Source organism: Macrotis lagotis, chromosome 1 (assembly GCF_037893015.1).
Source record: "Macrotis lagotis isolate mMagLag1 chromosome 1, bilby.v1.9.chrom.fasta, whole genome shotgun sequence".
Taxonomy (NCBI): Eukaryota; Metazoa; Chordata; class Mammalia; order Peramelemorphia; family Peramelidae; genus Macrotis; species Macrotis lagotis.
Window position 1 is genome coordinate 855,306,337 of NC_133658.1, and position 27,501 is coordinate 855,333,837.

The 27,501-nt window shown below is 43.0% G+C and overlaps 1 protein-coding gene and 1 long non-coding RNA gene across 2 annotated transcripts; both read right to left on the minus strand.

The window, feature by feature from the left end:
- Positions 1 to 13,435: 13,435 nt before the first annotated feature.
- FNDC5 (fibronectin type III domain containing 5) lies at positions 13,436 to 19,481 on the minus strand. The gene is made up of 6 exons (XM_074191243.1): positions 19,388 to 19,481; positions 16,673 to 16,788; positions 15,867 to 16,065; positions 15,287 to 15,379; positions 14,122 to 14,252; positions 13,436 to 13,652 (listed from the first exon to the last, which is right to left on the minus strand). Exons 1-6 carry the CDS (start codon positions 19,479 to 19,481, stop codon positions 13,647 to 13,649), a joined length of 639 nt encoding a protein of 212 aa, XP_074047344.1. The 3' UTR covers positions 13,436 to 13,646.
- Positions 19,482 to 19,613: 132 nt separating this feature from the next.
- LOC141490876 (uncharacterized) lies at positions 19,614 to 22,674 on the minus strand. Its single transcript, XR_012469379.1, has 3 exons — positions 22,535 to 22,674; positions 21,408 to 21,449; positions 19,614 to 19,661 (listed from the first exon to the last, which is right to left on the minus strand). It is a non-coding gene; the product is annotated as an uncharacterized LOC141490876 (long non-coding RNA).
- Between the last annotated feature and the right edge of the window lie 4,827 nt (positions 22,675 to 27,501).

Below are 27,501 nucleotides of genomic sequence, written 5' to 3' on the forward strand. Positions count from 1 at the left end.
AGCTGTGTGGCCTTGGGCAAGCCACTGAACCCCATTTACCTTGCAAAAAAAACAAAAAAATAATAAAATACAACCATCCATTGCTCCCCTTTACTAAAAAAAACCAAGAGGGCTTGGAGGGGTTTATTTTAGAGCTCCTGCACCAGTGAAAAGTCAGAGAGAGAGCTCATTCCACTTTAACATCCCCCATGAAGCAGCTCTTGTCATAGGACTTGACAAAGCAAAAAAAAAAAAAGTGTTGACTTAAGTTTTTCAGTTTAGACCTGATGCAAATTTCAGTTTGTCATCCAAAGTAAACTCCAAAGAATTCTCTGAGCAAAAGACTGAAATTCCTTTGAAAGCTTCACATTTTAATACATTTTTTTTCATAGAAATTGAGTTAATTTCCATCAAACATCCAATGCTAGCATTCCTGACCATAGCAGTGTGGTGTGGTTAGTTAGGAAAATAGGACTTGCTGTCCCACCACACAGCATGAGTAGTTAGCTAGTGGGGTCGTTGCTGAGGAGAGGGTGGCAGCTTTCTTCTAGTTCGTATATCTAGAATGATGTTGCCAGGGATGTGGGAGTGGCAAATTGAGGGGAAATTATAGTGTTGAGAAAAGGCATTGCTACATTTGGAGTAATGTTTAAATTGGATGAGGATTTGAACTTCTGTATGGTACACATCAAGAATTTGACAGGATGGATCACATTCCTGCTGCTGCTGTGGTTGTTGAGTTGGAAGGAAAAGTCAGATTTCTGGCTATCCCAGAGCTTTGTTATCTCTGTCTGAAAAGGGGTAGGGGCGAGTCTTGAAAGGGGAATGCTATATGCAGCTGGACCATCAACAAGAAGGAAGTCCATGAAGTGGCTTGGTGGCACAGTGGATAGAGCACTGGCCCTGGAGTCAGGAGGACCTGAGTTCAAATCTGACCTCAAGACACTTAATAATTACCTAGCTGTGTGGCCTTGGGCAAGCCACTTAACCCCATTGCCTTGCAGAAAAAAAAAAGAAGGAAGCCCACATCTCAATATTGCTTCTTTAGGGAGATGATTGGAAATCAATTCTATTAGAAAATCTTATCCAGAAGGGAAGGGAAGGGAAAGACAAAGTTTAATTACAATATAATCCTTATCTTCATGGAGCTCACAATCTAGTGGAAGTTTTGTAGTACATTCCTTGATACTGAGTCCTTTGATGTCCTATTATTTTGGCGGAGAGATGATCCTGGAACTGAAACTCTTTCTAGATCTTTACCAAAGCAGAAAAAACAAGGTAAGACATAGAGATGAACCCTTTTTGTCTGAGGCTCACCATCAGAGACTTGCTATCACTGAAGGATTCTTCAGCCATGCAACCCAGGATTGGAAAGGAGTTGCAGTCTAATTTGGTGAAGGGAGCATTGACATAGATGGAATTGCAGATCCTCAGAGGAAGAAACAAAAATCTGAGGCCAGTAGAGGAGCAGAGAAAAGATGTCATTGGAATTGAAACCTAAAAATATGTAGAAATGCACATTCTAGGTTTATGAAACAGCAAAAACAGAGATATGAAAAAAATTCAGGTAACTTTCAGGGAATAGGTTGATCTGGTTTGTGTGGAAAGGGGCAATATGAGAATGCTAGCATTTGATGTTGACTTTTGTGTATTAAATTAGATAATCCACAGGATGGATGACTGCCAGATTATGGGAGGATCTGTCCTAGTTTTATTAGTGACAACAGAGAAAAGAAATGGAATAGGAGAGCCTCACTAGCTGATCTGATGGGGAGGAGAGAAGATATTCCTAAAGAGCTGATAAAGAAGTCAGGAGAAACAGGTTGAATTAGACAAGGCCAAGATTGTATACTGGGCACCACAATAATCTCATTGAACATGCAATTGTTGTTTATGTTTTATTTTTATTGCTATTTTTTGTTTTTACATCATATTCTTGTTGTTTAGTCATTTTTCAGTCATGTCCAACTCTTTGTGACCCTTTTTGGGGTTTTCTTAGCAAAGATACTGGAGTGGTTTGCCATTTTGTTCTCCAGCGCATTTTACAGATGAGGAAACTGAGACAAACAGCATTTAAGAGACTTGCCTAGGTTCATACAGCTAGTTGGTATGTCTGAGGTCAGATTTGAACTCAGGAAGATGAGTCTGTGCCACCTAGCTGCCCTGTTGGGAACTGTTGTGTATGGGAATATTGTAAATTATCATCACCTGGTGCCTTTGAGCATCAGAACCTTGTTTTGCTAAATACCACAGGAGTGGGAGTGGATTAGAGACTGGAAAGGTATTTAAGCACTTTTATTTTAGTAAATAAATGGAGCACTTGGAGATCTTGATGGAGTACTAGTCTTCTTTGTCATCCTTGTCTCTGGCCCCTCCAATGCTTGCCTGGGGAAGATTGAGAGAGTACCCCACCAGAAGTGGGACTCAACATAGGAGTCTGGAAAAGGGACTCTACACTGCCCCTTCACCCATTAATTTCTAAGTAGATCCCTTACTCTATGTTCCCCCCTCCCCTCCTTCCCTCCTCATAGCCACCCACCCATGATGGCAAAGATTTAAAAAGAAAGGCAAAAAAGCAGTTCAGCAAAACTAACAAATCAGGGTAGATGGTATATGCAACATTCCATATCCAGAGCCCTCTACTTCTGTGGTGAAGGGAGGGAAGTGCATTTTCTCCTCTTAATCCTGGGGCCAACTTTGATGAGCAATTTTGATGCAAAAGCCATTTATTAAGTGCTTTCTTAGTAAGAAGCCCTTTCTCTAGGGTCCCAGGTGGATGGGGGTGGATGGAAGAGAGACCCTGTGTTCCTTATCTAATGCTTATTGTATTGTGTGACTCCTTCCAGGTGTCCCTGGGGTAAGGGTTTCAGGAAGCAATAATAGCTGTCAGTGCTTAGCCGGTATTTAAGAGCTCTGTTTCACGCAGAGAAAATAAAATAGCAACAAGTGGGAGCAGCCTTTCCTCTCCTACCATATGTTTTGACTGGTATGGTTTTTACCATTCCTGGGAGATTTTGAAGTGTTCTGCTTTTCGATTTAAGTGAGTCTATGTACCTCTGCTATCATGTATTTTATACAGGGCAGCATAGAGGAAAGAGTCTTTGGAGTCCAAAAACCAGGGTTGGTTGTCTCCTCTGCCTCTTATCTTCTTGGGGGACCTCATCATCTCTCTTCCCTGGATCTCCATTTCCTTATTGACTAAAAGATCCTCACAACCACCTTTTAAGATAGATGCAATTATTATCTCCATTTTGCAGATGAGAAAACCGATGCAAACAGGGTTAAATGACTTACCCGGGGTCACACAGCTCATAGTATCTAAAGCTAGATTTGAACTTGTCTTCCTGACTTCAGCCCCAGTGCCCCTGTGCCACTTAGGGTGTCAGGGGCTCCTGGTCAGTGTGAGCATGCTGTCAGCAGTGACTAGCCTCAAAGAAGATATTATCAAAGATGGGTGTGACTAGAAAAGGTCAGCCATTCTCAGTGAAAGATAGTGGATGTATAATCTAAGTGCTACCTACATTGGTATCTCAAGACACTAGTGGATTCAGAAGATGACTGGGGCAAGAGCTTCCCAGGATGAGTTAGTTGTCAGTGAGATTATGACTTGCATCATTGGAGGGTGTTTTCATCTTAATGAGCTCATGGATCCATCTACAGTGGCATGGAAGTTGGTCAAGTGCACAGTGAAAAACTCCAGGTCCAGTCAGGTCTATCTTTGGAGATCTTAGAGGTGCCATTTCCTTTTAAATTTTATTTATTCATTTTTACAATCACATACAAGGTCATTTTCAGCATTCATGCTTTTGCAAGATTTTGAGTTCTACATTTTTCTACCACCCTCCCTTCCCTCCTCTTTCTCCATGGCAGTGAACAATTTTATATAGGTTATATATGTACAATTGTGTTTAACATATTTCCATATCAGTACCCAACTTCCCCCAAAGAAGAAAGCATGACAGTGTAAAACAGAGATTCTTTGGGGGGGGTTTTGTTTGTTTTTTAGGTTTTTGCAAGGCAAATGGGGTTAAGTGGCTTGCCCAAGGCCACACAGCTAGGTAATTATTAAGTGTCTGAGACTGGATTTGAACCCAGGTACTCCTGACTCCAGGGCCAGTGCTTTTATCCACTTTGCCACCTAGCCACCCCAGAACAGAGAATCTTAATCTGGGGTCCACAGAAGGATCTCACCAGCTAGATTTCAGGGAATTTTTGAACATGAAAGTGAAAAATTTTTCAACTTCATTTTAATTAACTCTTGGTTTTGTTTGTAATCCTAGATATTTTATTTATTTAAAACCTTCCTAGAGGGATACCTATGAATTGGGAAATTACTGAACAAGTTAAGGTATATGAATGTGATAGAATACTATTGTGCTATAGTTGTGAAAGAGGAATTAGAATTAAAGATGAGAAAGAAAGAAAAATATAAAAGAAATTTTAAAAAGAAATCTTTTGCTTTGCTCTGCATTCAGACTCCTTAGATTTTTCTCTGGTTGTGGATGACATTTCCATAGCAGATGAGAAGTTTCCTTACCCACAGCTCCTCTCTATGATGCTAAAAGAGCTTTATACTGAGGTAGGGAGTCTCCATTTCAATAGCAATGAAGGTTGGTTGGGGTGTTTACTCTCTCCCAGCAGAATGAGTTTTATAACTGGGAGCATAATTACCTAGCTCGACATCTTCACCCAAGGAAGAGTTATACCCCATTTCCCAAAAGCTAGCAGGGGGCAATTTTTTCCCCTACTTTTGAGACAAAAGGGGAATGATTACTAAGCCAGTTTTAGAGCAAGTTTTGTAGGCCAGAGCACCTGTTAGGAGAGAGATTTCCTCTTGTCACAGAAGATATCAGCTGGTCACTAGTGGAATTTCTTAGCAAACTTCACTGCCTTCAATCTCCCCACCCACCCCCAAGTGACAATTGGAACTTGATTCCAGAAGATAATCTAACTATTCAATTCTCTCCCTCAGGCACCTGTTGAAAGATGTTTCCTTTGCTTAAGTCTCTGTAATTCTAGGATCTGTGACTTCATCCTTGTGGAGACTGTCCTTCTTCCCACTTGACATCAATCATAAACTCTCCATACCTTTAGAACAGTCATTCTCATTATGATCTAGACATCTTGTCAACTCCCAAAGAGGAAAGTAAGAGAGAGAACAGAGATTTTTAACCTGGGGTCGGTAGATAGATTTCAGAGAATTTTTGAGCATGAATATGAAAAAAATTTTCAGTCTTATCTTAAACCTAAATTAATTAATCATAGAATATTCATTTAAAACCTTCTTAGAGGGCTACCTATCAATTGGATAATGACTGAACAAGTTATGGCATATGAATGTGATGTAATACTACTGTACCATAGAAATGACAAAGGGGATGGCTTCAAAAAAAAAGATAAATAAATAAAGATAATCAATTGTGAAACACTTAGGAACTCCGACCAACACAGTGATCCACCATAATTTCAAAGGATTTGTGAAGAAAAATGCTATCTTTTACTAGAGAGAACTGATGAACTTAAGAGTACAATGAAGTATTTTTTTCTTTTTCTTTTTCTTGCTTTCCTCCTCCAATCTTCCCCCTGGAAAATAACTACCTTGGAGATGTTTTGTATGACTCCATATATTTGATGGATATTGTATTTCTTGTCTTCTCAATGGGGATGGAGGTCTAGAAGGAGGGAGTTAGGTGGTGCAGTGAATAGAACACTGATCCTGCAATCAGGAGGACCTGAGTTCAAAATTGACCTCAGACACTTAATAATTGCCCAGCTGTATGATCTTGGGCAAATCATTTAACCCCATTGCCTTAAATAAATATTTTTTTTAAAAAAAGAAAGTAAGAGACAATTTAAATTGAAAAAAATAAAATAAAAAAAATTCTATAGGCTTCGCCAGACTATCAGAGGAATCCATAACATACTAAAGGTCAAGAACCCTCACTTTAATGGATCTCTTCAGTTGTTGTACCTCTCTAATCTTCTGCCCGACCTCAATTTTCCCACCTAGTGGTTAACCCTTCACGCTAAGCCTCTCTGAACCTGTTCACTGTGGTCCTCACTGGACAAATAAAAGACTAAATTTGTATTTGAGGTCTTTCCAGGCTGGAAATGCAGTAAATAATCCAAATAACATTTTAAGTGTGACAAAGTGTTTTCCTCAAGTAATACCTCAATTCACATTTCTGTAACAATTTACTATAGAGCTCCATTTTGAGGTGAAAATTGTAAGCCTGATCATTCTCATTTTAGAAATTAGGAGAATGAAGCTCTAGAGATTAAGTAATTTGCCCTAGGATATAGTTCAATTCAACAAGCATTTAAATTCCTACTATACTGCCAGTTGTTGGGAATACCAGGATTAATAAATGAAATTATCTTAGACATAGGCTTGACTGGAGCTCAGAGAAGTTCTGACTTGTTCAAGGGAACCCAACTAGTAAGTATCACAGCTCAACCTAGAACCCAGATTTCTTGACTCCCAATCCAGGTTCTTTCCACTATATTGCATTGCCTTTTCCTACACACCCAGAGCTTGCACTCACCTAGTACTGTGAGAACTCAGTGTCACCTCTATGCTAAGGAAACATCAGAGAATTTCTTTACTGGAGAAAATGAGAATAGACAAAATGATCCCAAAGATACTTGAGTGGGAAAGGGGAAGAATGTTCTTTATTGGGGAAGTGGCTATGACCAAGCAAATGATATAAAAATGAAAAAAAATTCATTTTCTCCCAATATTAGAAGTGGTACACACTTAGTGGATTGACCCTAGAGGTTCCAAGATCCTGATACAGTAAATCCTGAAGGAAACTCAAATTTAAAGAGGGGCTAGACTACCCTGCCCCTCCTTAGTGCTTGAGCAGCTGGCAAATAGATCAGTTCTGCCAGCTGCTTTCCAAAACAGAGTTAGTTCAGGGCTGCTAATCTCATGTCACCAACCAGTTGTCAGACTTGAACAAATATGGTGCCACTTGTTAGATCCAACCTTGAAGGAACTCTGAAGGAAGCTGAATTAGGTTTTTCTCAGACATTTTTAGTCTTCTGAAAAAATTTCTGACCTCACCCCAATCATCTCATATTAAACACAAGGAACAAAAGGTGCAGGCCAATAGACAGGACTAATGTGGAAACTGGTAATGGAATGGTCTGTGGTGGTAAGAAATGAAGAATAGATCTTTAGATATTCACTTAAGATATAAAATGATGAAAATATTTTCATTTGTGTCCAATGAAGGAGTAATTCTGAAGTGTTTCTATATTAAGATTTAATTGAGAGGGATAGAGTTATTTATTGACCTCCATGAAAAGAAGGAAAAGTGACCTTGGCTTCTCTTTTCACTTTAAATGACAAGCCTTATTCTAGTCTCTAGAATACTCTTCATCCTTGCCTTTTGCTTCTAACTAATCTTATTTCCCTTTTTTTCCACCTCTTCACTTTCCACCATGACTTACAGACCTCACTGAGGTATGGCTGAGGCTGGTTTGGAAGTCAAAGCCTGAGAGATTTTAGAGCTAGAAGAGACTTTAGAGATTGTTCAGTCCACCCCTTCTTTGACCCATGAGGAAGCAGTTTCAGTATTTTGCTCAAAGTCACACAGTTGGTAAAACTAAGTATAAAAAGGGTGATTTTCTGATCTCCTGGATCTTACTCCTTGTTACAGGACCCTGGAAGCCAGTAACTCTTGGTTAGTCCTGATGATTCAAAGTACACAAACGTAGCATTATGGGAGACATTCTAGTCCAACAGATCAGGGGGTTCTCCAGATTAGCCCTATTAGGTCTTCTGACTTCAGTTCCACCACTCTTTAAGTATCTAGCCCTTGAATGAGCCTGGGACCAAGAGAAGGTAGAGTACACCAAGTTCCAATGACCAGTAATTTCTTCCCTTTTGCAGCTGAACTATGGGAGTATGATGGATGATAGCAATGCCTCTAAACTCACAGTGCAAGAAACTACTCTCTCCCTATCTATGAGTCTAAGCTGATCACTATTACCTTTGGCTGCAAGAAGAAATGCAAGGTTGAATTCTTTTAAGAGTCATCGGGGTTGGAAAAATTTAATGAACCTCACTTAGGACAGATGGGTGGTATAGTGGATAGAGCCTCAAACACAAGCAGGATGAACTTGAGCAAGTCACTTAATCTCTTCTTGCCTCAGTTTCTTCAACTGTAAAAGGAAGATAATAATACCATCTATCTCTCAGGGCTGTTGTGAAGATCAAATGAAACAGTAATTATAAAGTGCCTACTACTGTGTGTAGTACATAGTAAGTGCTAAAGAAATGTAGCTTTTTCTCCTCCTCCTCTTCTTTTTCTTCTCACCCTCCTCTTCCTCTTCCTCTTTTTCCTCTTCTTTCCTTCCTCCTTATCCTCCTCTTCCTCCTTTCCTATCTCTTCTCCCTCCTCCTCCTTCATTATTGAATATATAATTGGTATATTGGTATATTGAGCATATCCTCTCCATTCCTTCATCCCTTCCATCCCCTCATCAGATCCCATTTGGCAAACTGTGGTCAGTTCTGGACATGTCTAAAGAACATTACTAAATTGGAGAGTAGTTAGGAGACAGCAACCAAGAAGGCAGAGGGTCTTGAGTCTATGTCTTTTGAATATGGGTTGAAGAGGGCAGATAGGTGGTGAAGTGGAAAGAATACCAGTCCTGGAGTCAGGACTACATGAGTTCAAATCTGACCTCAGACACTTAATAATTGACTAGCTCTGTGACCTTGGGCAAGTCACTTAATCTTATTGCCATAAATAATTTTTTTGAATGTGAAGTCATGCAAAATAAAAAAAAGAATATGGGTTGAAGGTAATGGGAATAATAAACTTGGAGAAGAGTAGACTCAAGGATGATATAATAGCCATGTTCGAGTATCTGAAGGGCAGGAGGGATTAAATTCATTGTTTTTGACTCTAGAGGGGAAACTAAGGAGCAATAAGCAGAAATTCCAGGAGCAAATTAAGGCTTGATGTCAAGAAAACTCGAGAGCTATCCAGATGGACTACCTCAAGAGTTAATAGAGGTGGCACAGTGGATAGAGCACCGGCCCTGGAGTCAGGAGGACCTGAGTTAAATTTGACCTCAGACACTTAATAATTGCCTAGCTGTGTGACCTTGGGCAAGTCACTTAACCTCATTGCCTTGCAAAAAAAACCTAAAAAAAATTAAAAAAGGGTTAATGAGTTCCCTCTCCTTGGATGTTTTCAAGTAAAGACTGGACAATCACTTGCTGAGAATGTTGGTGGGGGTTCTTTTTGTGTGTAGGTTTAACTATGGCTTTCCCTTCAGATTTTCAGATTGTTTCTAGTTCCTTCTTCATTCTTCTTTTCCTCCTCCAGTCTGTTTGAGTTTGTCAATGTCCTTCCTAAAAGGTGGTCTCAGAACTGAACACAATGGTACAGATAGATTCTGGTCAGGGCAGAGGAGAATGGGACTATTGCTGCCCTTGTTCTGGACATACTTTTCTTTTAGAGCCAGGCTGAGAGGTCACTTCCTCCATGAAGCCTTCACTGAGTCCTTCCCAGTTATTAATTATCCTTCCCCTTTTCAAATTTTCTGATATTTACTTTTTGAAGAATATGGACTCCTTGAAGGGAGGAATTTAGATGTTTGATAAATGTTTATTGAAGCAATGACTCACTGGATAGGGGAGAAGGAAAGGAAGGAAATAGAAAGGGAAATAAAAAGTGATGTAAAAAGACGTTTCAACACAGTTGTTTAAAAAAATTAAATAAATGAATCCAAGTAGCCTGCCAAGTTATCCTGTTGATTCATCAAGCTTTCAGTCTGGTAGGAACCCTAGATCTTTTCCCACACAAATTGTTGCCTAGCTCTGCCTCTAAGACCCTGTAACCATGTGTTTGATTTTTTTAATTCACATTTAAGACTTTACATAATGACAAGAATGCTGAACTTGCAGAGAGGCAGGGGGCTCAGATCTTGCTTGTGACCTAGGGCAAGTTACTTAATCTTTTTGCCTCAGTTTCTTCATCTATAAAATGGGACTAGTTGTAAAGCTCAATCCAATCCAATCTAATCAATCTAGTAAATAAGCATTTACTAAGTAATAGGGACTGGGTGATACACAAAGAGTTCCTGCCCCCAAGCTGCTTACATTTTATTGGGCATACAACATTTTTATGGGGATACAATATCTCAAACAATAAAAGCACTTTATGAACCCTAAATTACTGCATCATCATCTCTAAAGCATTTTGTTTCTTTTGAGAAAGAGATGGCAGCTCCAGTTCCCAAGAACTAGTCCTATTACTCCCCTGGGCTAAATAGAGCTGCTGGTATTCCTCATCTTATTTCCCTGCAGTGCCAGGTGGTCTTCTTAGGGCCTTTGAAAGCATCCTTCCCTTCACTTATCCTCGTATCTCCTAGATGGGGAAGATTCCTTAGGACAAACTGATGTGATTTTTCAGTTCCATCCTGGCTTCAGTTTGGAACCCTGGTATTTTCCTCACCTAATAAGAACTATTATCCAACATTTCAGCCTTCTGTCAAGGGATATCATAATGTTCTTTTTATAGCCTTGAACACCCTACTGGGAAGTCTGAACCAGTGAAAGCAGCTGCCCAGGAGATGGGAGTATTGCCTTTACCCAGGCCAGAGGAAGTACTGACCTACATCCCCAAAAAGGAAGCACTTTGCACTTCCCCATCCAGCTCTTATGTCTTTTCTAAAGGCATCAGAAGAACATCATCCGGCAGCCCCAAGCTGGATGTTTTTGCAACCAGGCTATTGGGCTTGGATTTGGGTGGGGGTGGGGGTAGCCTTTGGAAGATGATAACAGAACAGCTCTTTTCTCTTCCTGTATGACACCCCCATCTGTTCAAAATTTCCCTTCCAGCATGGGCTAGGCTAGAAGGCATCTGTCTCCCAAGAAGCTTTCAGCCAAGAGGGAGAGAGGAAACCCATTCCTTCCCAACTTCACTCCCAGTAACTTCCCCACATCCTCCTTGACACACCCTGGCTCACCACCAGTCACTGCCAGTCAAGGGCAGCATCAAGGCATTGACCAGATGACAACAATTTGCCTTTTCATTTTCCTTTTATTTTACATTAAAAATTGGTTATTGCTCAAACAATACCGGAGGTAAACACCTCTTCCCTAAGGAGCCTTGGCTGGAAGCCCCATTCAGCAAGGATGGAAGTCACAAGATGAGAGAGATGGACAGGCTTCTCTCTTGGTGTGGTGGGGAAGCCCTTGATGTGGAGGGGCTCAGCCTTTCACTCCATTTCCACCTCCCCTGGTCACCCATTTGAAAGCGAATGGGAAAATGAGGTGGTGGCTGACCTTGGCTAGTGGGAGCCTGGGAGTAGGGGGTAGGAATGGCAGAATGGAACCTTCACTGTGCAGCAATTGTTGGTGCTATAGGCTGGATGCTGGTGTTCTTTCCTGGATCTCTGGGTCCCATACTCAATCTCTGGTGCTAGGCATGGAGACCAGTCTCTCTTCATGTCAAGATCCTTCATGAGTTGAAAAGGATCAATTCTCCCTTTGCTGTCAGTCTCTTCTTGAGCATCCCTCCTCACTGGAAAGAGGTAGTAGGGAGATCTTTCCTAGCCTAACTCCCCTAAGGACCCAGGTCTCCATGGCTTTCATAAATCCTGGATGATATGGTGAACTGAAGAAATGCCCAGAAGAGAGAAAGTGACCTGGTCTGCCTTGCCCTATCTGTCTTGGTGCTTAAACAGCTGTTAAATTTATCATTTTTTCCCACCCTCTTCCAACAGAATCAGATCAAGGCCAGAAATCTCCCAAATCCACCCAGTTGTAAGATGTGAACAGATGATGATGACTTTGTTAGCTCCATCATCAATTAAACTCTATCAGAGATAGGGTCAGATTCCCCTTTCCCTTCACTGCTTAAAGTCTGAAAATGATTCTGATCTCTTTCTCATCATCTCATGCTAATATAAGGAGCCACATTGATGGAGGGCATAGGAAGAAGGAGAAGGGGTGATGAGAGATGGACCAGGTTCCATGAAGGCCTTCCAGACTTACTGGAACAGAGTCTAAGAGTGTCATATGTGTCATCTTAGAAATTGTGCATCACACCCACAACTGGAGTTGCTAATGGCTTGATGAGAAGGAGCAGGGGGGCAGCTGTATTACTACCAGCTTGTAAGGCCTACCCCTTCCCTGTCAAGTTATTTGAAGAACATGGCTTGGCTAGGTACTAGGTGTTTTCAGTCTAGTGGGCATGGACACAGAAAGACTGAAAACATTGTGCATTTTCCAAAAGGGGAAAGTAGTTTGGAAGAGAGGAGAAGGCAAAAACAAGATTGTCTTGTATGGGCACTGTATCAGTGGTGCTGTGGTTCATACAAGAGATGGTAAGAGCTGGTGATCAGGCTGGGTTCTGGGTTTTTCTTTTTCTTTTTTTTTTTTTTATCAGAATTTAGAATTATTTTTTAAGTTCAGTTGTCTTTTCCTGTATAGGACAAGGAGGTGGAAGGCAGAAGTGGAGCATGCAGCCAGCTGAGTGCATTCCCAAGTCATGGAACAGCCTTCCCTCTCCCTGCTAGCAGGGCTTTGTAGAATGGAAAATGGAATGGTAGAGGAAGAAAGGATAGGGGACAGAAATATTGGCTGTCTCCCTGCAGAGAGCCAGTCACATTTCAGTGAGAGTCATAAAGAGCTTAGATTTGGAAAGTGGGGAGAAAGAAATGGGAAGAAATGCCAGAGCCTAGTTAGTAGGCTTGGAGCTGGTGAGAAGTCAGAGGTGGAGTACCTGTTAGGGCGATGGGAACAGGCTGCCCTTGTTGAAGCCTAGGCCTATGGGATTGGAATGCTAGGAACCAGTCAGACTCTCCAGGGAGTGAGCATGCTGGAATCTCCTGCCTGCTTCCCAACCTCCAGTTTGTCCTGTAATCTCACCCAACTTCTATGGTGCCCAAGGACAGCATGAATATCACCCCTCACTACAATTCTTCCTGTTGATCCTTGGTGTCTTGGAGCTTCTTCTCAGCATACCCATGATTACTATATCCAATGAGTGTTTTTGGAGCTGGTGAGAAATATGGAGAGACAGAAAAAGACAGAGAGAGAGAGAGAGAGAGAGAGACCATAGAGACAGAGAAAGATGGAGACAGAGTCAAAGACAGAAAAGCTGATTTTATATATATATATATATATATATATATATATATATATATATATATATATGCAGAAAAGCTAATATATATACATGCACATATATATGTATATACATGTATATGTATATATATATACACATATATATATATATATATATATATAGAGAGAGAGAGAGACCATAGAGACAGAGAAAGATGGAGACAGTCAAAGACAGAAAAGCTGATATGTATACATATATATATATATATGTATACATATATATATATGCAGAAAAGCTGATTTTATATATATATATATATATATATATATATATATATATATATAGAGAGAGAGAGAGAGAGAGAGAGAGAGAGTTGTTTCTCAGGGAAAGTACACTGGAAAGATTAAAGCATGAATTAAGAAAAGGAAACAACTCTGGGGTTAGGGAAGTGAGAAGCTAATAGTGTGGAGAAAGAGGAGGGCATGGAGAGGACCAGGAGCTGAATGACCATCGTTGGATCCTCTACTTCTGTTCTTCCCAGAAACTCAAAGCCCGTTGAGAAGGAAGAGGTTTTCATATCTGTTTTATAGAGGAAGGAATAAAAGCCCAAACATGGTTAAGTAACTCAACCAAGGTTGTGTAGTCAGGCAGAAGCTTTCCCCAAATGATTCCTTGACCAACCAAGTGTTCCCTTCCCTTTCCCTCCTCCTCCTCTCCTCCTTCTTTCTCCCCCTTCCTCCCTCTCCTCTTTCTCCCCTTTTTTCCTTCCTCCTTCCCTTCTTCACTCCTCTTCTCCTCCTCCCCCTCCCTTCAATAGCACTAGCCTTTTGGCACCCCCAAGAAAGGAAAGGATCCAAAATTAATTTGGAGATTCCCTTGGGACATGGGCTGCAGCCAAGCTGGTCTGTGTCCAGCTGTAGCAGTGCCAGGCCCTGAGCTGACCCTAGGGATATCCCTAAAGAGGTGAATTGGGCTGACCAAGGCTCACGTTAACCCGTCATCAGGGCCCTTGGGACAGAGAAGGAAACAGTCCCCAGAGTCCCCTCACCTTGCTGCGAAGGAGACCTCCACTCTGGTGCTCTGGGGTACTATTCTCTGAGGCGCTCTTGGCTTTCTCCTTGTTGTTGGGTTCATTGTCCTTAATGATATCATACTGGCGACAGAAGAGGGCAATGACACCTAGGGAGTCAAGGACTGAGATTAGAGTAGTGAGAGGCTGGAGCAAGGGTCTCAGCCCTCAGGCCATGGAACAAATGTGTGTATGTGGTTGGGATGGAGGGTATTTTTTTGTTGCTCCTTCTCTTCCTCTTCCACCATCACCACCCCCTCCCTCCAATGAAGAAGCTGCTTGCATAGTGGTTTCTCAAGAGAGTGGTCTCATTTTGGGGATGGAAGATGGAGGAGCATGGGGTCAAAAGGGGAAGAACACTAGAGGCAATAAAGTCAAGGATGCTACAAGTGTGCATTCCCTAAACAGATGTATTAGCAATCAAAGATCCATGGCTCTCCCAGTGGCTAGGTGGCACAGCAGATAGAGCACCGGCCCTGGAGTCAGGAGTACCTGAGTTCAAATCTAGCCTCAGACACTTAATAATTACCTAGCTGTGTGGCCTTGGGCAAACCACTTAACCCCATTGCCTTGCAAGAAAAAACCTAAAAAAAAAGATCCATGGCTCTTGTTTCAGAGAAAAGACTAGACAAAGGATCAGGGACCAGGTCTCTTCCTTGAACTCAAGCTTTCTAGGTGTTCTGGTATATTAACTCTTTCCTTTTGAATAGAAACTCCTTGCTAGCAGAGACAATTTTTTGTCTTGTATCCCTAACACCTAACACATGAATAAATGGTCAATGAATTTAACTGAATGAAATGAACATGATAACTCTACAAAGTGGGTAGTACAAGCATTCTTATCCTCATTTTACAAAAGAAGAGATTGAGACAGAGAAAACTGAAGTGATTTAGCCAAGGTCATCTAACTAACTAGTAAGTCTGAGACCAGGGTTTGTTTCATGACAACACACTCCCCTCTTATCCCTAATCTCAGGCTTCTTCCTTTCCAAAACATTGAGACCCTGGTGCAAGAGGTTTAGAGAAGAGACAGGAGAGTGACCTTGAATGACCCTGACATAGCCAAAGGGAAGACAGAATGGATCCAACTTGCAGGTTCCTTTTGTTCCTCCCTTCTCCTCCTCTCTGAGATCAGAAGGCTAACCTGCCCACATGAACAGGACCACCACGATGATGAGCACCTCGCCTGTCCGAAGCTGCTGGCTTTTCATTCCCATCTCTTTCATGGTCACCTCATCTGTACAGGAGAGAGAGGAATACTGAATCCCACTAGTCAATGCCATATGTTAACATACCCTCCCATCTGTGGGGGCAAATCCCTGACAAAAGGTCCTGTTCTCTGGAAACCACTGCTTCACAGGAAGATAATGAGAACTTCAGAGATTTGTTTCAGAAAGCTCCCTGGATAGCATGGTTATCTGTTTTACAGGTGGGGAGAAAATGAGCCTTAGAGAGGAGAGGGGACATGCCTTGCCCAAAGTCAAATAAGAAATGGCAGCTGAATTCAAATTTAACCCACCCCATCTCTAAGCTCAGTACTCTTTCCAGAGAACTATCTGCAAGATTCTCAACCCTTGGTCCTCACTAACTAGAATACCTTCCTGAGGGCCTTTAAGAGAGTTCAAGGCTGAAGAACAGAAGTCCATGACCTGAGCAAGCCATTCATTCCTCCAGCCCTCCTCCCTCTGCTTTTATTTCCCTAACCCGGGTCCTGGAGCTCCTGCCTTTGTTTTTGGAGGCCAACTTCTCAGCCTCTCGAGGGGTCTTGAAGGTGACAGGCTCACTGGCAGGGCTTTGGCCCTGGATGGAGATGGCCTGCACGTGAACGATGTACTCTGTGTCCTCCTCCAGGTCCCACAGGGCACATGAACGGGTAGAGGTGTTTACCTCCTGGATAAATCGCAGCATTCGCACATCCTTCTTCTGCAATAGCAAAGGCCAGAACCCCTGTACATACTGACACTCTTTCCCCCTAGCCCTTCTCCACTTTGTCTCCAATCCCTCCAGCCAGTCCATGTTGCCTCTACTTCTAATCCTTCTCTGCTCTGCCCACCCACTCCTTCTAGATCCTGTCCATGCTACCCCATGCTACCTCTGATCCCTTGTCCACCCTGCCCTCTCCCACTCCATGCAGTCTCCTATTTGTGCCACTCTTCACTGCTTTCTCATTTTCTATATTGCCACCCCTCACCCCTGGAATTCCACTCCCTCCAGTTTCTGACCATTCCTTCCATCTCTCTGCATTCAGCTTCTCTCCATGCAGTCCCATTTCCTTTCCCTGTACTCTTTATCTCCAACCCTCTACCATATCCCAACAACTCCACCCGCACACACATACTGGGTCACTTCCCCATAGCAACTACTCAATTCCTACCATGCTTCCTTCCCTCCCCACAAGAAGTCACCTACAGATCCAGTCTTTGTAACTGAAGGAAGCCAGTCATTGCAGCCCCATTCGCACACTTCTCCTTCCTCCTTCACCCCTTCCTCACACCTCCCTTACCACACCTTGCCCCAAGTTTGATATTACCTGCTGGGAAATTGCAAAGCCAATGACCACTTCATCGTCCAGTACATCCCAGCTCACCATAGCAGAGTTGGCTGTCAGTTGTTTGACAGTGACATTAACTGGGGCAGAGGGGCTATCTGCAGGGGAGAGGCAGGATTTGAGATCAGGCCTAAGTTGCCTAATGAGTAGGTTTGAGCCCAAGGTGACACTGAATTCTCCTCCCCGAGCCCCTAGATCAACCTGGTCCCTCTCTTGGCTGCCTGGGTCTAGCTGAATGTGGCTGAAATCAGGACTAGTAGAAGCCAAGAGGTCGAGCAAAGAATCCATTTCTTAACTTCCTTCAGGTTCTCTCTCTCTGGGAAGCTTATTGACTTTGTTCTCACTTTCTTACTTAGTACTGGACCAAGACTCATGGACACATACCGACAATGAAACTGAAGAATCGAACACATCAGCACCATGTAAATATGAGGTGTTTACAGAGCTGAGTCTCTGTCCTACAGTCCTGTCTTCCAGCTTGGCACATGGCAATAGCCACTGACTTGAGTTAGGAATGGTGAAAGCTATTTGTCAGTAGAGATGGTCTCAAATGAAAATCACAAGCAACTCAGCCCATCTGAAAGGCTAGCTCTCACTCTGTTTCTAAAATTTTTAACATAAAGAAGAGGAGGGGTCCCATGTTTTCCATTTTCTGCTCTGATTTAGTCAGAGGTGAGAAGCAGCGTCTACTATTGGGGAAAACTGGTTCATAATTGGTAGATTTTCTCAAGAGTTGGATAGAGGAGAAGTTCCCTGACCTTGAGCCAATCATGGAATATAGGAAGATAGGACCCAAGAGAAGCTAAGTCCTTTTCTCCACCCTGGGATTTCTGGATGGGCAATATCGAAAGGATTTCTGGGCAGGAGAGGAGTCAATTGTATATTAGGTCTAAGGAAAACCTTTTCTGAGACAATGACCTTTAAGTAAGAGGTTCAATCTTATCATCCCATAAAACTATTCTCAGAATAGGAATACAGAAGAATTAGGGAGAGAAACCTATTAATTCTGGGGGACACAGACACTAGATAGAACCTTTAGGTCTGTTACCAATAGATTCTTCCTTCTCAGTTTGACATATTGAAAGTAATAGCAGGAAAAGAATGGAGAGATTAGATATTAGAAGATCCCCTTTTGGGGCCTATCCCTAAGACTTGATCTGTAAATGGAGCAATAAGAGAAGGACTGGATGGATTAATGTCTAGACAGAGAGCAGGAGAACATTTGGAAGAGATCAGTAAGATTCTTTTCAAAGGAGAGAAGCAGGAATACAGGTGGAGAGAGAGAGAAAGAATAGAGGAAGTTTAAGAAAAAAGGGTAAGAAAAGAGAGGTAAAGGTAATAAGGGGAAAAGAATAAGATGTAAAGGAAAGGAAGGAGGCAAAAGGTGGTGATAAGAGATTGATGAGGGGTGAGTACAGGAGACCTCTGCACTCTTTGTTTTCCCTTTTCCTCTCAGAAAAACCTTTTATTACTCATTTATTGTGAGTTAAAGTATTAGAGGGTTAAAGTAATGAGGAAGGAGGTTTGGTCAATTCAGGTCACAGCAATTAGAGGAATCTAAGCTTGGGGAGTTCTCACCTCACTTCAACTTCCTCCTTGACAGAAGGAATGGATGCATCAGGGATGGAGAGACAGAAGGGTAGACTAAGAAGCATGAAAGCAAAGAACCAGAAACAAGTGGAGAAACAGAAAAAATAGATACTGAAAAATAGCAATAGATAAATGGAGGCAAAGAGCTGGGGAGCCACAGACATAGAGGTAGAAAGTCAGAAAAACTGAAGCACAGAGTCAGGAGTTAGAGGAAGAGATGGAGGCAGGGAGAGAAAGAGAGCCAGATGGGAGAGAGTCATCAAAGCAGGGGGACAGACAGTCTTGCATGTGTGTGACATCTTTCTTGATATAATCACTGGGTGAAATATTTCTTCTTTCCAGACTATAGGTACCAACTCACCTCGAGCATCTCTGACTAACAAACACACCCTCAACCCCTTGCCCTGTGCCAAGCTCTTTCTTAGTCCTGAAGAATTCACTTGAAGGCATGTTTTTCTGTTGGGCTGTGCTCTGTATGCATTTGAATACTTTGTAAGTAGGGGGAGGGTTTATACCCTAGGGTTTAGGGGGAGGGGCGGAAGAAGGGACACACATGGGGCACCAGACTCTGCTACCACTTCAATTGAGAGAGGGCATTGGACAGCCTGGGAACAAACAACAGAATTCAGACCAGGGGGGCTCAGTGAGAACGCAGGAAGGTGATCAATGAACTGAAAGATTGGAGGGTGGTGGTGAAACATAACAGATCTGGAGTTAGAGGTACAAAGGTAGGGAAGGGACTGACAAGGCCTGGGAAATGAGCGGCTGGAGAGGTGGGGGACAGCGATTAAGTGTGTTGAGGGACAGATTGGGAAGGGAAAGATTGGGCCTGGGGGACAGAGACCTGGAAGTGAGGGTATGGGGAGATGGGGAGTTAGGGATGGGGGAACAGCTGGTTGAGAAATGGACGAGATGGTTGGGAGGGACTGGGGGACAGTCTCCAAACAGCCCCCCCACCCCTCAGCTCTCCCTCTCTCTGATTCCCAGCTCCTCGCCCCCAAGGGCAAAGCCTGGCTCCCCCCGCCCCCCAGTAGCATCCTCCCGGGAGTTAACCCCGTCGCTGCCGAAGCCCTCCCGCCCCCGGTCCCGACCCCACGGGCCCCTTACCCGCCTCCACCAGGCACAGGCTGGCGGAGCTGAGGCAGAGCAGAAGCGTGGCGGGGATGCAGAGCAGGGAGGCGTCCGCCCGGGCCGCCCGCATGGCGGCTCCTCCCTCCGTCCTCCCCGCCGCCTGCTTCGGGACTCAGGGCCGAGGGCGCGCCGTCGCCTTCATTTCAGCACCGCGGACAGCGGCTGCGGCCCGGGCTGGCCCCAGGGCGGGCGCCGCGGGCTTCGCTGCGCTGACTGCCCGCTCGGCGGACGGGAGGGGCGGGCGCCCCCGCTGGAAGGAGGGAGGCACTGGGTAGGGGCCGGGCCGGGCCGGGCCGCCCAAGCTCCCCCCTGCCCAGCCCGGAGCTCCCGCGGCGGCCGGACCCCGCGGTTACCCGCGCCGGGAGCCGGGACGGGCGCAGGGGCTGCCCGAGATCTGGCCCAGGCTGTCCCAGCGGGGCCGGAGCCGGAGCCGGAGCCGGAGCCGGGAGGGGGTGGAAGAGGGCTGTGCACCCCGCCTCCGGCCCCGCCCGTCGCCTGCCTCCTCCCTGCAGCCCCCGCTTTCCTCCCCAGCCCAATTAACCAGGGCACTCCTTGCGAGACCCAGGGGAGCCCCCACCTCTCCTGGAGATCCTCGGTTCCCATCATCTCCCTCACAACCTCAGTTCCTCTGTCAGTCCCTGAGTTCCCCATTCAGGCCTTCTGTGCCCCTCAGCCCAAGACCTGAATCTAAGCTTCAGTGGCCTAAACTCCCTCGTTATCTTCAGTCCTGTCTTTTCAGGACCTCAGCCCTCCTGGTTCCTTCCATCCTCTCCATCTCATTCAACTTTTCAACCCTTTTAATTCACCCTTTACTCACTAATTTTTACTCAGTCCTTGAACCTCTCATGCCCCTCCTTTACTCAGTTCCCTCAATCCTTGTAGCGCCTTAGCCTTTCCAGTCTTTCTCAAAACCTTCAGCCTCTGTTGCCTTCTCCCTCCTTCTCTTAATTCCTTACCCACAAAATTCAAAGTACCCTTGGTCTAATGACTTTGCCCTCTCCCCTTACTCTATCTGTTTTTTTTTTTCCAGAATGAGAGGAGAAAATGTTGCCAATGGGTTGTGGTGGTGGGGGAGATGATATCTGCCCTCCCTTGATTCCTTTTAACATAACCCCAGTCTCAGTCCTTGAACTCAAAACAGCCTGTTCCTGATACAGGCAAAATCCAGATTCCAACAACAGCCATGAAATCCCTCCTTCTCCCTCACCCCACTTTACACCTAATGCCTCTGAATGTGGCTGGGGAGAAGCAAATGGAGGTGGTGCTAAGAGGGGAGACAGTGGGTCCTAGGGTATCTGGATGCTGAGGGACTCCAGTGCTCCAGGAAGATATTATGATGCAGTGGGGAAAGAAAATGAAATCTTGAATCAAAGGGCTTCCTATTTAACCACTTGAGTGGCTTCCCTTTTCTCAACTTCAGTTTTCCTCTCTGTAACATGAGGAGGCTGAAAGCCCCTTTTAACTCTAAATCCTCTGAATCATTATTTCACCTGAAAAAAGCTAGATGGTAGAGCAGATAAAGTGCTGGGCCTGGAGTCAGGAAGATGAGTTCAAATCATACCTCACACACTATGCAATCCAGTTCTCTGTTTCTTTTTCCTTAATGATTGTCTCATTTTCCTTAATGGTAAAATAGAAAAGTAATAGCACCTATCCCATAGGATTGTTATGAAAATCAAATGAAATATTTGTAAGTGATTAGTTCAGTGTCTAGTCTATAGAAGACACTTAAAATGTTTCTTTCCCCTTATCTCCCTGAAAGTTCTAGTCAAGGAACTCCTGGCTAATCTTGCACAGATGTCTCATATCTAACGAAATCATGGGATAAGGTTCCTCCAAGTGCCCCAGAGGTCTCTATCTTTATGATCATCCTCCCCTTTCTCAATGACTGTCTCCACATATGCTGAAAACAGCAAGGAGTTTCCCCACTTACTGCCTTCTCTCTCTGATTTTGTTTGACCCTTCAGGCTATCAAGGTTCTGGAAGCTAAGAATACCTGGGATTTCCTCTGGAGGTAGGAACAGCTTTTCCCAAATCCCTAGAAGACAAAGGAGTCCATGGGTGAAGATGAGTTTGCCATCACCAGCATAACTTTATTTAAGAGGAATGATTGTTTCCCTCCATATACACACACATACCTCTAATATCACAAATCCTGATATTTTACCATTAGCTATTCATTTATTTGGGTTATGAAAACTTTCTGGTTTTCCAGGGTCTGAATGCCTTAGATCTATAAACCAGTTGACTTATAAATAATCTCATCAAACTCCTTCATTTGATGAGTTGGATAAGAGGCCTGACACAAGAAAGGGCAGTTTCCTTATCTGAAAGGTTGGGGGGGGGGGAGAAGGGTATGTATTTATATTCCTCACTTCAGTGGTTGGTTGGAGGAAATGCACTTTGAAAACTTCAGAGTGCCTTCAAATTAGGAGTTAGTAACACTGATATTAATTATAGTCATACCATCATCATATCCCACAATCATATCCCAAATTCAGGAGAGAGGTTTGGACTCAGATTTTGTATTTTTTTTTCCAGTGGAGGGGGGCGGCATACATGCCATTACTAGAAAGTAGAGGGATGGGTGGCTAGGTGGCACAGTAGATGAAGCACCGGCCCTGGAGTCAGGAGTACCTGGGTTCAAATCTGACCTCAGATGCTTAATAATTGCCTAGCTGTGTGGCCTTGGGCAAGCCACTTAACCCCATTGCCTTGCAAAAACCTAAAAAAAAAAAGTGGAGGGGGATGCATCAGGAGCTGGATGAATATTTAAGGAGTAGGACCTGGGACAGCTAGGTGGTAAAGTGGATAGAGCACTGGTCCTGGAGTCATGAGAACCTGAGTTCAAATCTGATCTCAAACACTTAATAATTACCTAGCTGTATGCCTTGGGCAAGTCACTTAACATCATTCTCTTGCAATATATATTGGAACATATAAGGGACAGGACTTGAGAATGGAAAGGAACTTACTGAGAAAGAAAGCAGTGGTTTTGTTTAGGATCAGAGCCCTAGAAGTGGAAGACAGGGGAAGAGAAGGGAAGGAGGAGAGCAACAGTGGATAGTAGGATTCTACAATGAGAACTTTATCTAAGCCCACCCCAGTGTCCCCATCACACACCTTTTTCTTGGTGGGAAATCTAGTCCAGTTTCCTGTTCCCCAAGTCTGGAGGCTCTAAACTTCAGGATCTGAGCTCCGTCTGACTGCCTCCCTCCTCAGTCTCTTTCTCTCTCATCCTGCAGCTGTTGTCTCATCCTCCTCTGACACCCCCTTCCCTGTCTCAGCTCCTCCTGCTGTACCCCCTGCCAGCAGAGGGCCTGAAAAGGGGCTGACAAAAAGGGGAAGTCTGGAAGGGGGTGGGCAGGGCATTGGGACAGCTGAACCAGGCAGGGGCCTCAACCTGAAGTACTGGGCCAACAGGATCAGCAAGAGGTAAATGCATTTGTCTCTCAGTCTCCTGTTCCAGTCTGAGGAAGGGATATGGGGGGGGGGGGGGGAGCAGATGTCCAGTTCTGCTCTGGGGAGGCACAGAGCTCATCTGCCACCTATTGGGCTCTCAGAATTATTGCCATACATAGAGCTGCAGTAGTCAAAGAAATTTCAGAGTTGGGAGGCCTTTTGAGATCATCCTGTCCAATCCCCTTCTCTTATGAGCAATATAAATATGATTACTTGCAATGATAATTAAGCTGCATTTATGTAAAGTCTGCAAAGCACTTTACATGTGTTATTTGTTTTGATTTTCACAACAGCCCTATTAAAAGTAGGTTCTATGGGGCGGCTAGGTGGTGTAGTGGATAAAGCACCAGCCCTGAAGTCAGGAGTACCTGGGTTCAAATCCAGTCTCAGACACTTAATAATTACCTAGCTGTGTGGCCTTGGGCAAGCCACTTAACCCCATTTGCCTTGCAAAAACCTAAAAAAAAAAGTAGGTGCTATTATTATGCCCATTTTACAGATGAGGAAACTGAGGTTGGAAGTGTTTCAGTGACTTGTTCAGCATTACACAGCTAGTGTCTCAAATCTTCCAGACTTCAAGTCCAACCACTCTATCAACTGCTCCAAGTAGCTGCCTAATAAATTAGTGACATTTCCATTTCTAAACAACACAATTAGGTCTATAAAGCCTTTTCTTCATTAAAACTTGTTGGACAATGCTGGCATTTTTATCCCCATTTTAATGATAAAGAAACTGAGGTTCTGGAAGTGAAGCAATTCATTTATTGTCATATGGTCAGACTGTGATAGACCTGAAATACAAACTCTAGTTTCCTGACCTTAAATCTAGCTGTCTTTCTACTATGACATTTTACAGATGCTCTAGAAATCAAGTCTTCTAACTTCCAAACCTGAGATCTTTTCTCTATAATGTGTAGATGACTCTCAGACATGAAGTGGTGGAGTTCAAAGGAAAGTCTACAGTGAGAATGGATTTTATCTGCTCCTCAACCTAAACCAGCATGTGCTTCCATGCCTCTCCAGATTTGATTTCCATTTAGACTTTCTTCCTTCTCTCTCCCTCCCTCCTTCCTTTCTTTCCTTCTTCCTTTCTCTTTCTCTTTCTCTTTCTCCTCCTTCCTTCCTTCCCCCCCTCTCTCTCTCTCTCTCTCTCTCTCTCTCTCTCTCTCTTTTAGTTTTTTTTTTGCAAGACAATGGAGTTAAGTGGCTTGCCCAAGGCCACACAGCTAGGTAATTATTAAGTGTCTGAGGCTTGGATTTGAACTCAGGTACTCCTGACTCCAGGGCCGGTGCTCTATCCACTGCACCACCTAGCCACCCCTCCTTCCTTCTTTCTTCTTTTTCTCTTTCCCTTCTTGGGGTAGAAATACAAAAAACAAAGCATGGAAACTTTAACCTGATTTCTTTTCTGACCCAACCCAGCTCACCCCATCTTGGGCAACCAGGGGATGACTACTTCTGATTCAAGGCACTCTGTACATCTGAACTATTAAAAATCAGATCTCATGAGCCGTCACCAATGTGTTACCTTTAATATTCATCCAAAGTACACCCTTACCTCAAGGTAAAGACATTTACTGACCTAGCATCATATGGATAAGAGTAATATAATATCTTTATATTGTTAAGAACTACACCAGTCTCCCCAGACCTGGCAAACACTCTCCCACAGATACACACAATAAAAGCAGGAAAAATGAATACATACAGAGATTATAAGTACTCAGATATATATGGCCAAGACAAGTTTAAGGAGAGAAATTTATGCTTCTGATGCTGTAGCACTGCTAATGTAGTCATACTGACCTTGTTGCCTTTGGTTTTAGGCTGTATTCCTCTATATGCATTAGGCTTCACAATCTAATGGCTAATGGCTAATGGCTCCCCTGAAATACTGGCTTATGCTACTACAGTGTGCTCTTGGAAAGAAATGAAACTTAAACTCTGGGATAGAGCTCTTAGAATTTTTTGTGTCTTTGATTAAGTCTAGTGAAGCTTCTCATAAGAATCTTTTAAAATACATAAATCAACACATAAAAGACAAAGGAAACTCATTATATTAAAACACAGTTGTAAAATGTGTTTTTAAAAACCATGTTTATAGGTCTTAGGTTAAAACCATTGCTTTAGAAGCAGTAGGAATCTCAGCTCTGGGCCTGTCTTCTCTCAAGTCACATCTTAACTCCAAGTGTTTGACTTTCTCTCCTCTTACCAACTTCCCTCAACCTTATTGGACTTTGTGGAGGGACCTTCTCTTTTGAATGTTGTCATGTGCTTCTGCTGCAAGATAGTAAGGTAGGAGAGGAGAGAAAAATCATCTCTCCCTTTGCAGGTCTCTCCAAGAGGCTTAAAGGAAAGGGTAAAGAAGGACCCAAAGTTCTTCTTTCTAGTTGGCTGCCTTAGAATGGGGTTAACTTGTTCTTAATCTAAGTCACAAGGGGCATGTCTGATCTTTTCAATCTTTGGAAGTTTCCTGAATTCAGAGTTATCTTCATCCAATGACTATCCAAGCCAATTGGACAACACTGTGCATTGTTCCTGTTGGATATAAGTTATATCTAACTGAATTTCACACTTTGTTTTCAGGATGTTGAGGAAGATGTAATACATTCCCCCTTATAGCTTTTTATATACATACCATATATCATTTAACTTTAGTAGTACTAGAAACTGGAAGAAAAGGAAAAGTCTTAGGATGAAGGAAGCAATTGAACTGCATCTTGAAGAAGATAAAGGGAGAGGGATTTTATTCTAAGCAAAGAGGATAGCCAGTGTGAAGTCTGGAGATAGCAGATGAAATTTCTCATGTGATGAATTGCAAAGTCAGTTTGAGTGGAGAGGAATAATGTGTAATAAAGCAGGAAAACTAGGATGAGACCAGGTTGTAAAGAACTTTCAGTACCAAACAGAGGAGATTAAATTTGATCCTTGCCGGTGATCAGAGAGTCCCTGGATTTTGTTGAATAAGGTGATATAACTTGATCAAATTTGTCCTTTAGGAAAATTATTTTGGCAGTTATATGGATGGGAAGAAGGGAGAGATTTAAGTTAGGGAGACCAATTAGGCTATTGCAATATACCAGATGAGAGGTAAGGAATACTTAAACAAAGATGGTAACTATGTAAATACATATGCTAGAGATGTTGTGGCAAAAGAAACAAAGTTTTGACTTGTTTGGCACAGTTCTTGACAAAAAACAGGGAAATTCAGATGAGGGTAAAGATAATGAGATCTGTTTTGGAAGTGTTGCCTATTGGATATCCTTAAGATTCCTCCAGAACATTCAGCTTGAACTAGCCATCAAACAGTGAGAGCTGAGAGTTGAGAAGAGGTTAGAATCTGGTATATAGATCTGGGAGTCATCTGTATAGAGATGTCATTTGAAATCGGAACTGATGAAGAGAAAGAGAGGAGAGTCCTAAAAAGAACTCCAGAGTTAGGGGATGTGATTTTATTGCATATTGATCCAGTAAAGGAGATTGAGGAGTAGTCAGTTTAGGGGAAACAAGAGGAGGCAGTGTCACAAAAACCCAGAGAGGCAAGAGTATCTAGGAGATGATGGTGGTTAATAGAGACAAATACAGAAAGGTCAAGAATATTGAGATTTGAGGAAAATTTCATTAGTTATAGCAATTAAGAGTCCACAGTCCTGACGTGGGCATTCCCTCCACTGAAGTATATACAAACCTTAAATTGATCAAACTCAACAAGTTTTGATTGAGCATCTATTTTGTGTAGGGCATTATGGGAGTGCTGAGGATACAAAGAGAAAACAAAATATTACCTCTGTCCTCAAGGGGCTATGAGAATTCTTTTGAGTAGAATATGAGTGGGGAGAGGCAGGGTTGTAAACAGATAAGCATATATAGGATAATATGAGGAGGTGGAAGCTAAGGGGATCAGGAAAGGCTTCAGAAGGAAATGATACAAGAACTGAATCTTTAAGGAAGTTAAGGATTCTAAAGAGAAGAGGGAAAGTGTGAGTGCATTCCAGGAATGGGGGACAACCAATATAAAGGCAAACAGGCAAGAGATAAGAGTATTTAATTCAGGGAGTAGCAAGAGGACCAATATAGCTTCAATACAGAGTGATTGAAGAAAAGTATATAAATCTAGAAAGGTAGGTTGGAGCCAGCTTGTGAAGTGCTTCAAATGCCAATCAAATAATCAGTAAACATTTATTAATAGCCTACTATGTACCAGACACTGTGCTAAATATTGGAGTTTCCTGCTAAGCACAGGAGTTTTTGCTCTAACTTTGCAATAATAGAGAACCATCAAACTTTCTTGAACATAAGAATGACTTGATCAGACTTGTGCTTTAGAAAGCTGATTGAGATGATGATGATGATAATGATGAAAATGATGATACTTGTCCTTTGTTCTCAAAGAAGACCATGACAATAGGGAGATGATGCCATGACAAGCAAATGAATTGGATTTCAGTGAGGGGTGCTGTGCTAAGTCACCAGCATCACTTTCTCCTCTGGAGTCATCTGGGTCTAAGTGGTCAGATATAACTCTGGATGCAAGGTAGTCAGGGTTAAGTGACATGCCAAGGTCACATAGCTAGTAAATGTCAAATTGTCTAAGACTGAATTTGGACTTAGGTCCTCCTGACTTCAGT

Bases quoted from the DNA above. Each gene is read 5' to 3' on its own strand.
- FNDC5 (XM_074191243.1), bottom strand. From the start codon at position 19,481: ATGCGGGCGGCCCGGGCGGACGCCTCCCTGCTCTGCATCCCCGCCACG. The intron at 16,789-19,387 runs GTAAGGGGCCCG...TCTCCCCTGCAG, and splicing joins CCTGTGCCTGGTGGAGGCGG to ATAGCCCCTCTGCCCCAGTT. The intron at 15,380-15,866 runs GCAGGAGCTCCA...TCTCCTGTACAG, and splicing joins GTTGGCCTCCAAAAACAAAG to ATGAGGTGACCATGAAAGAG.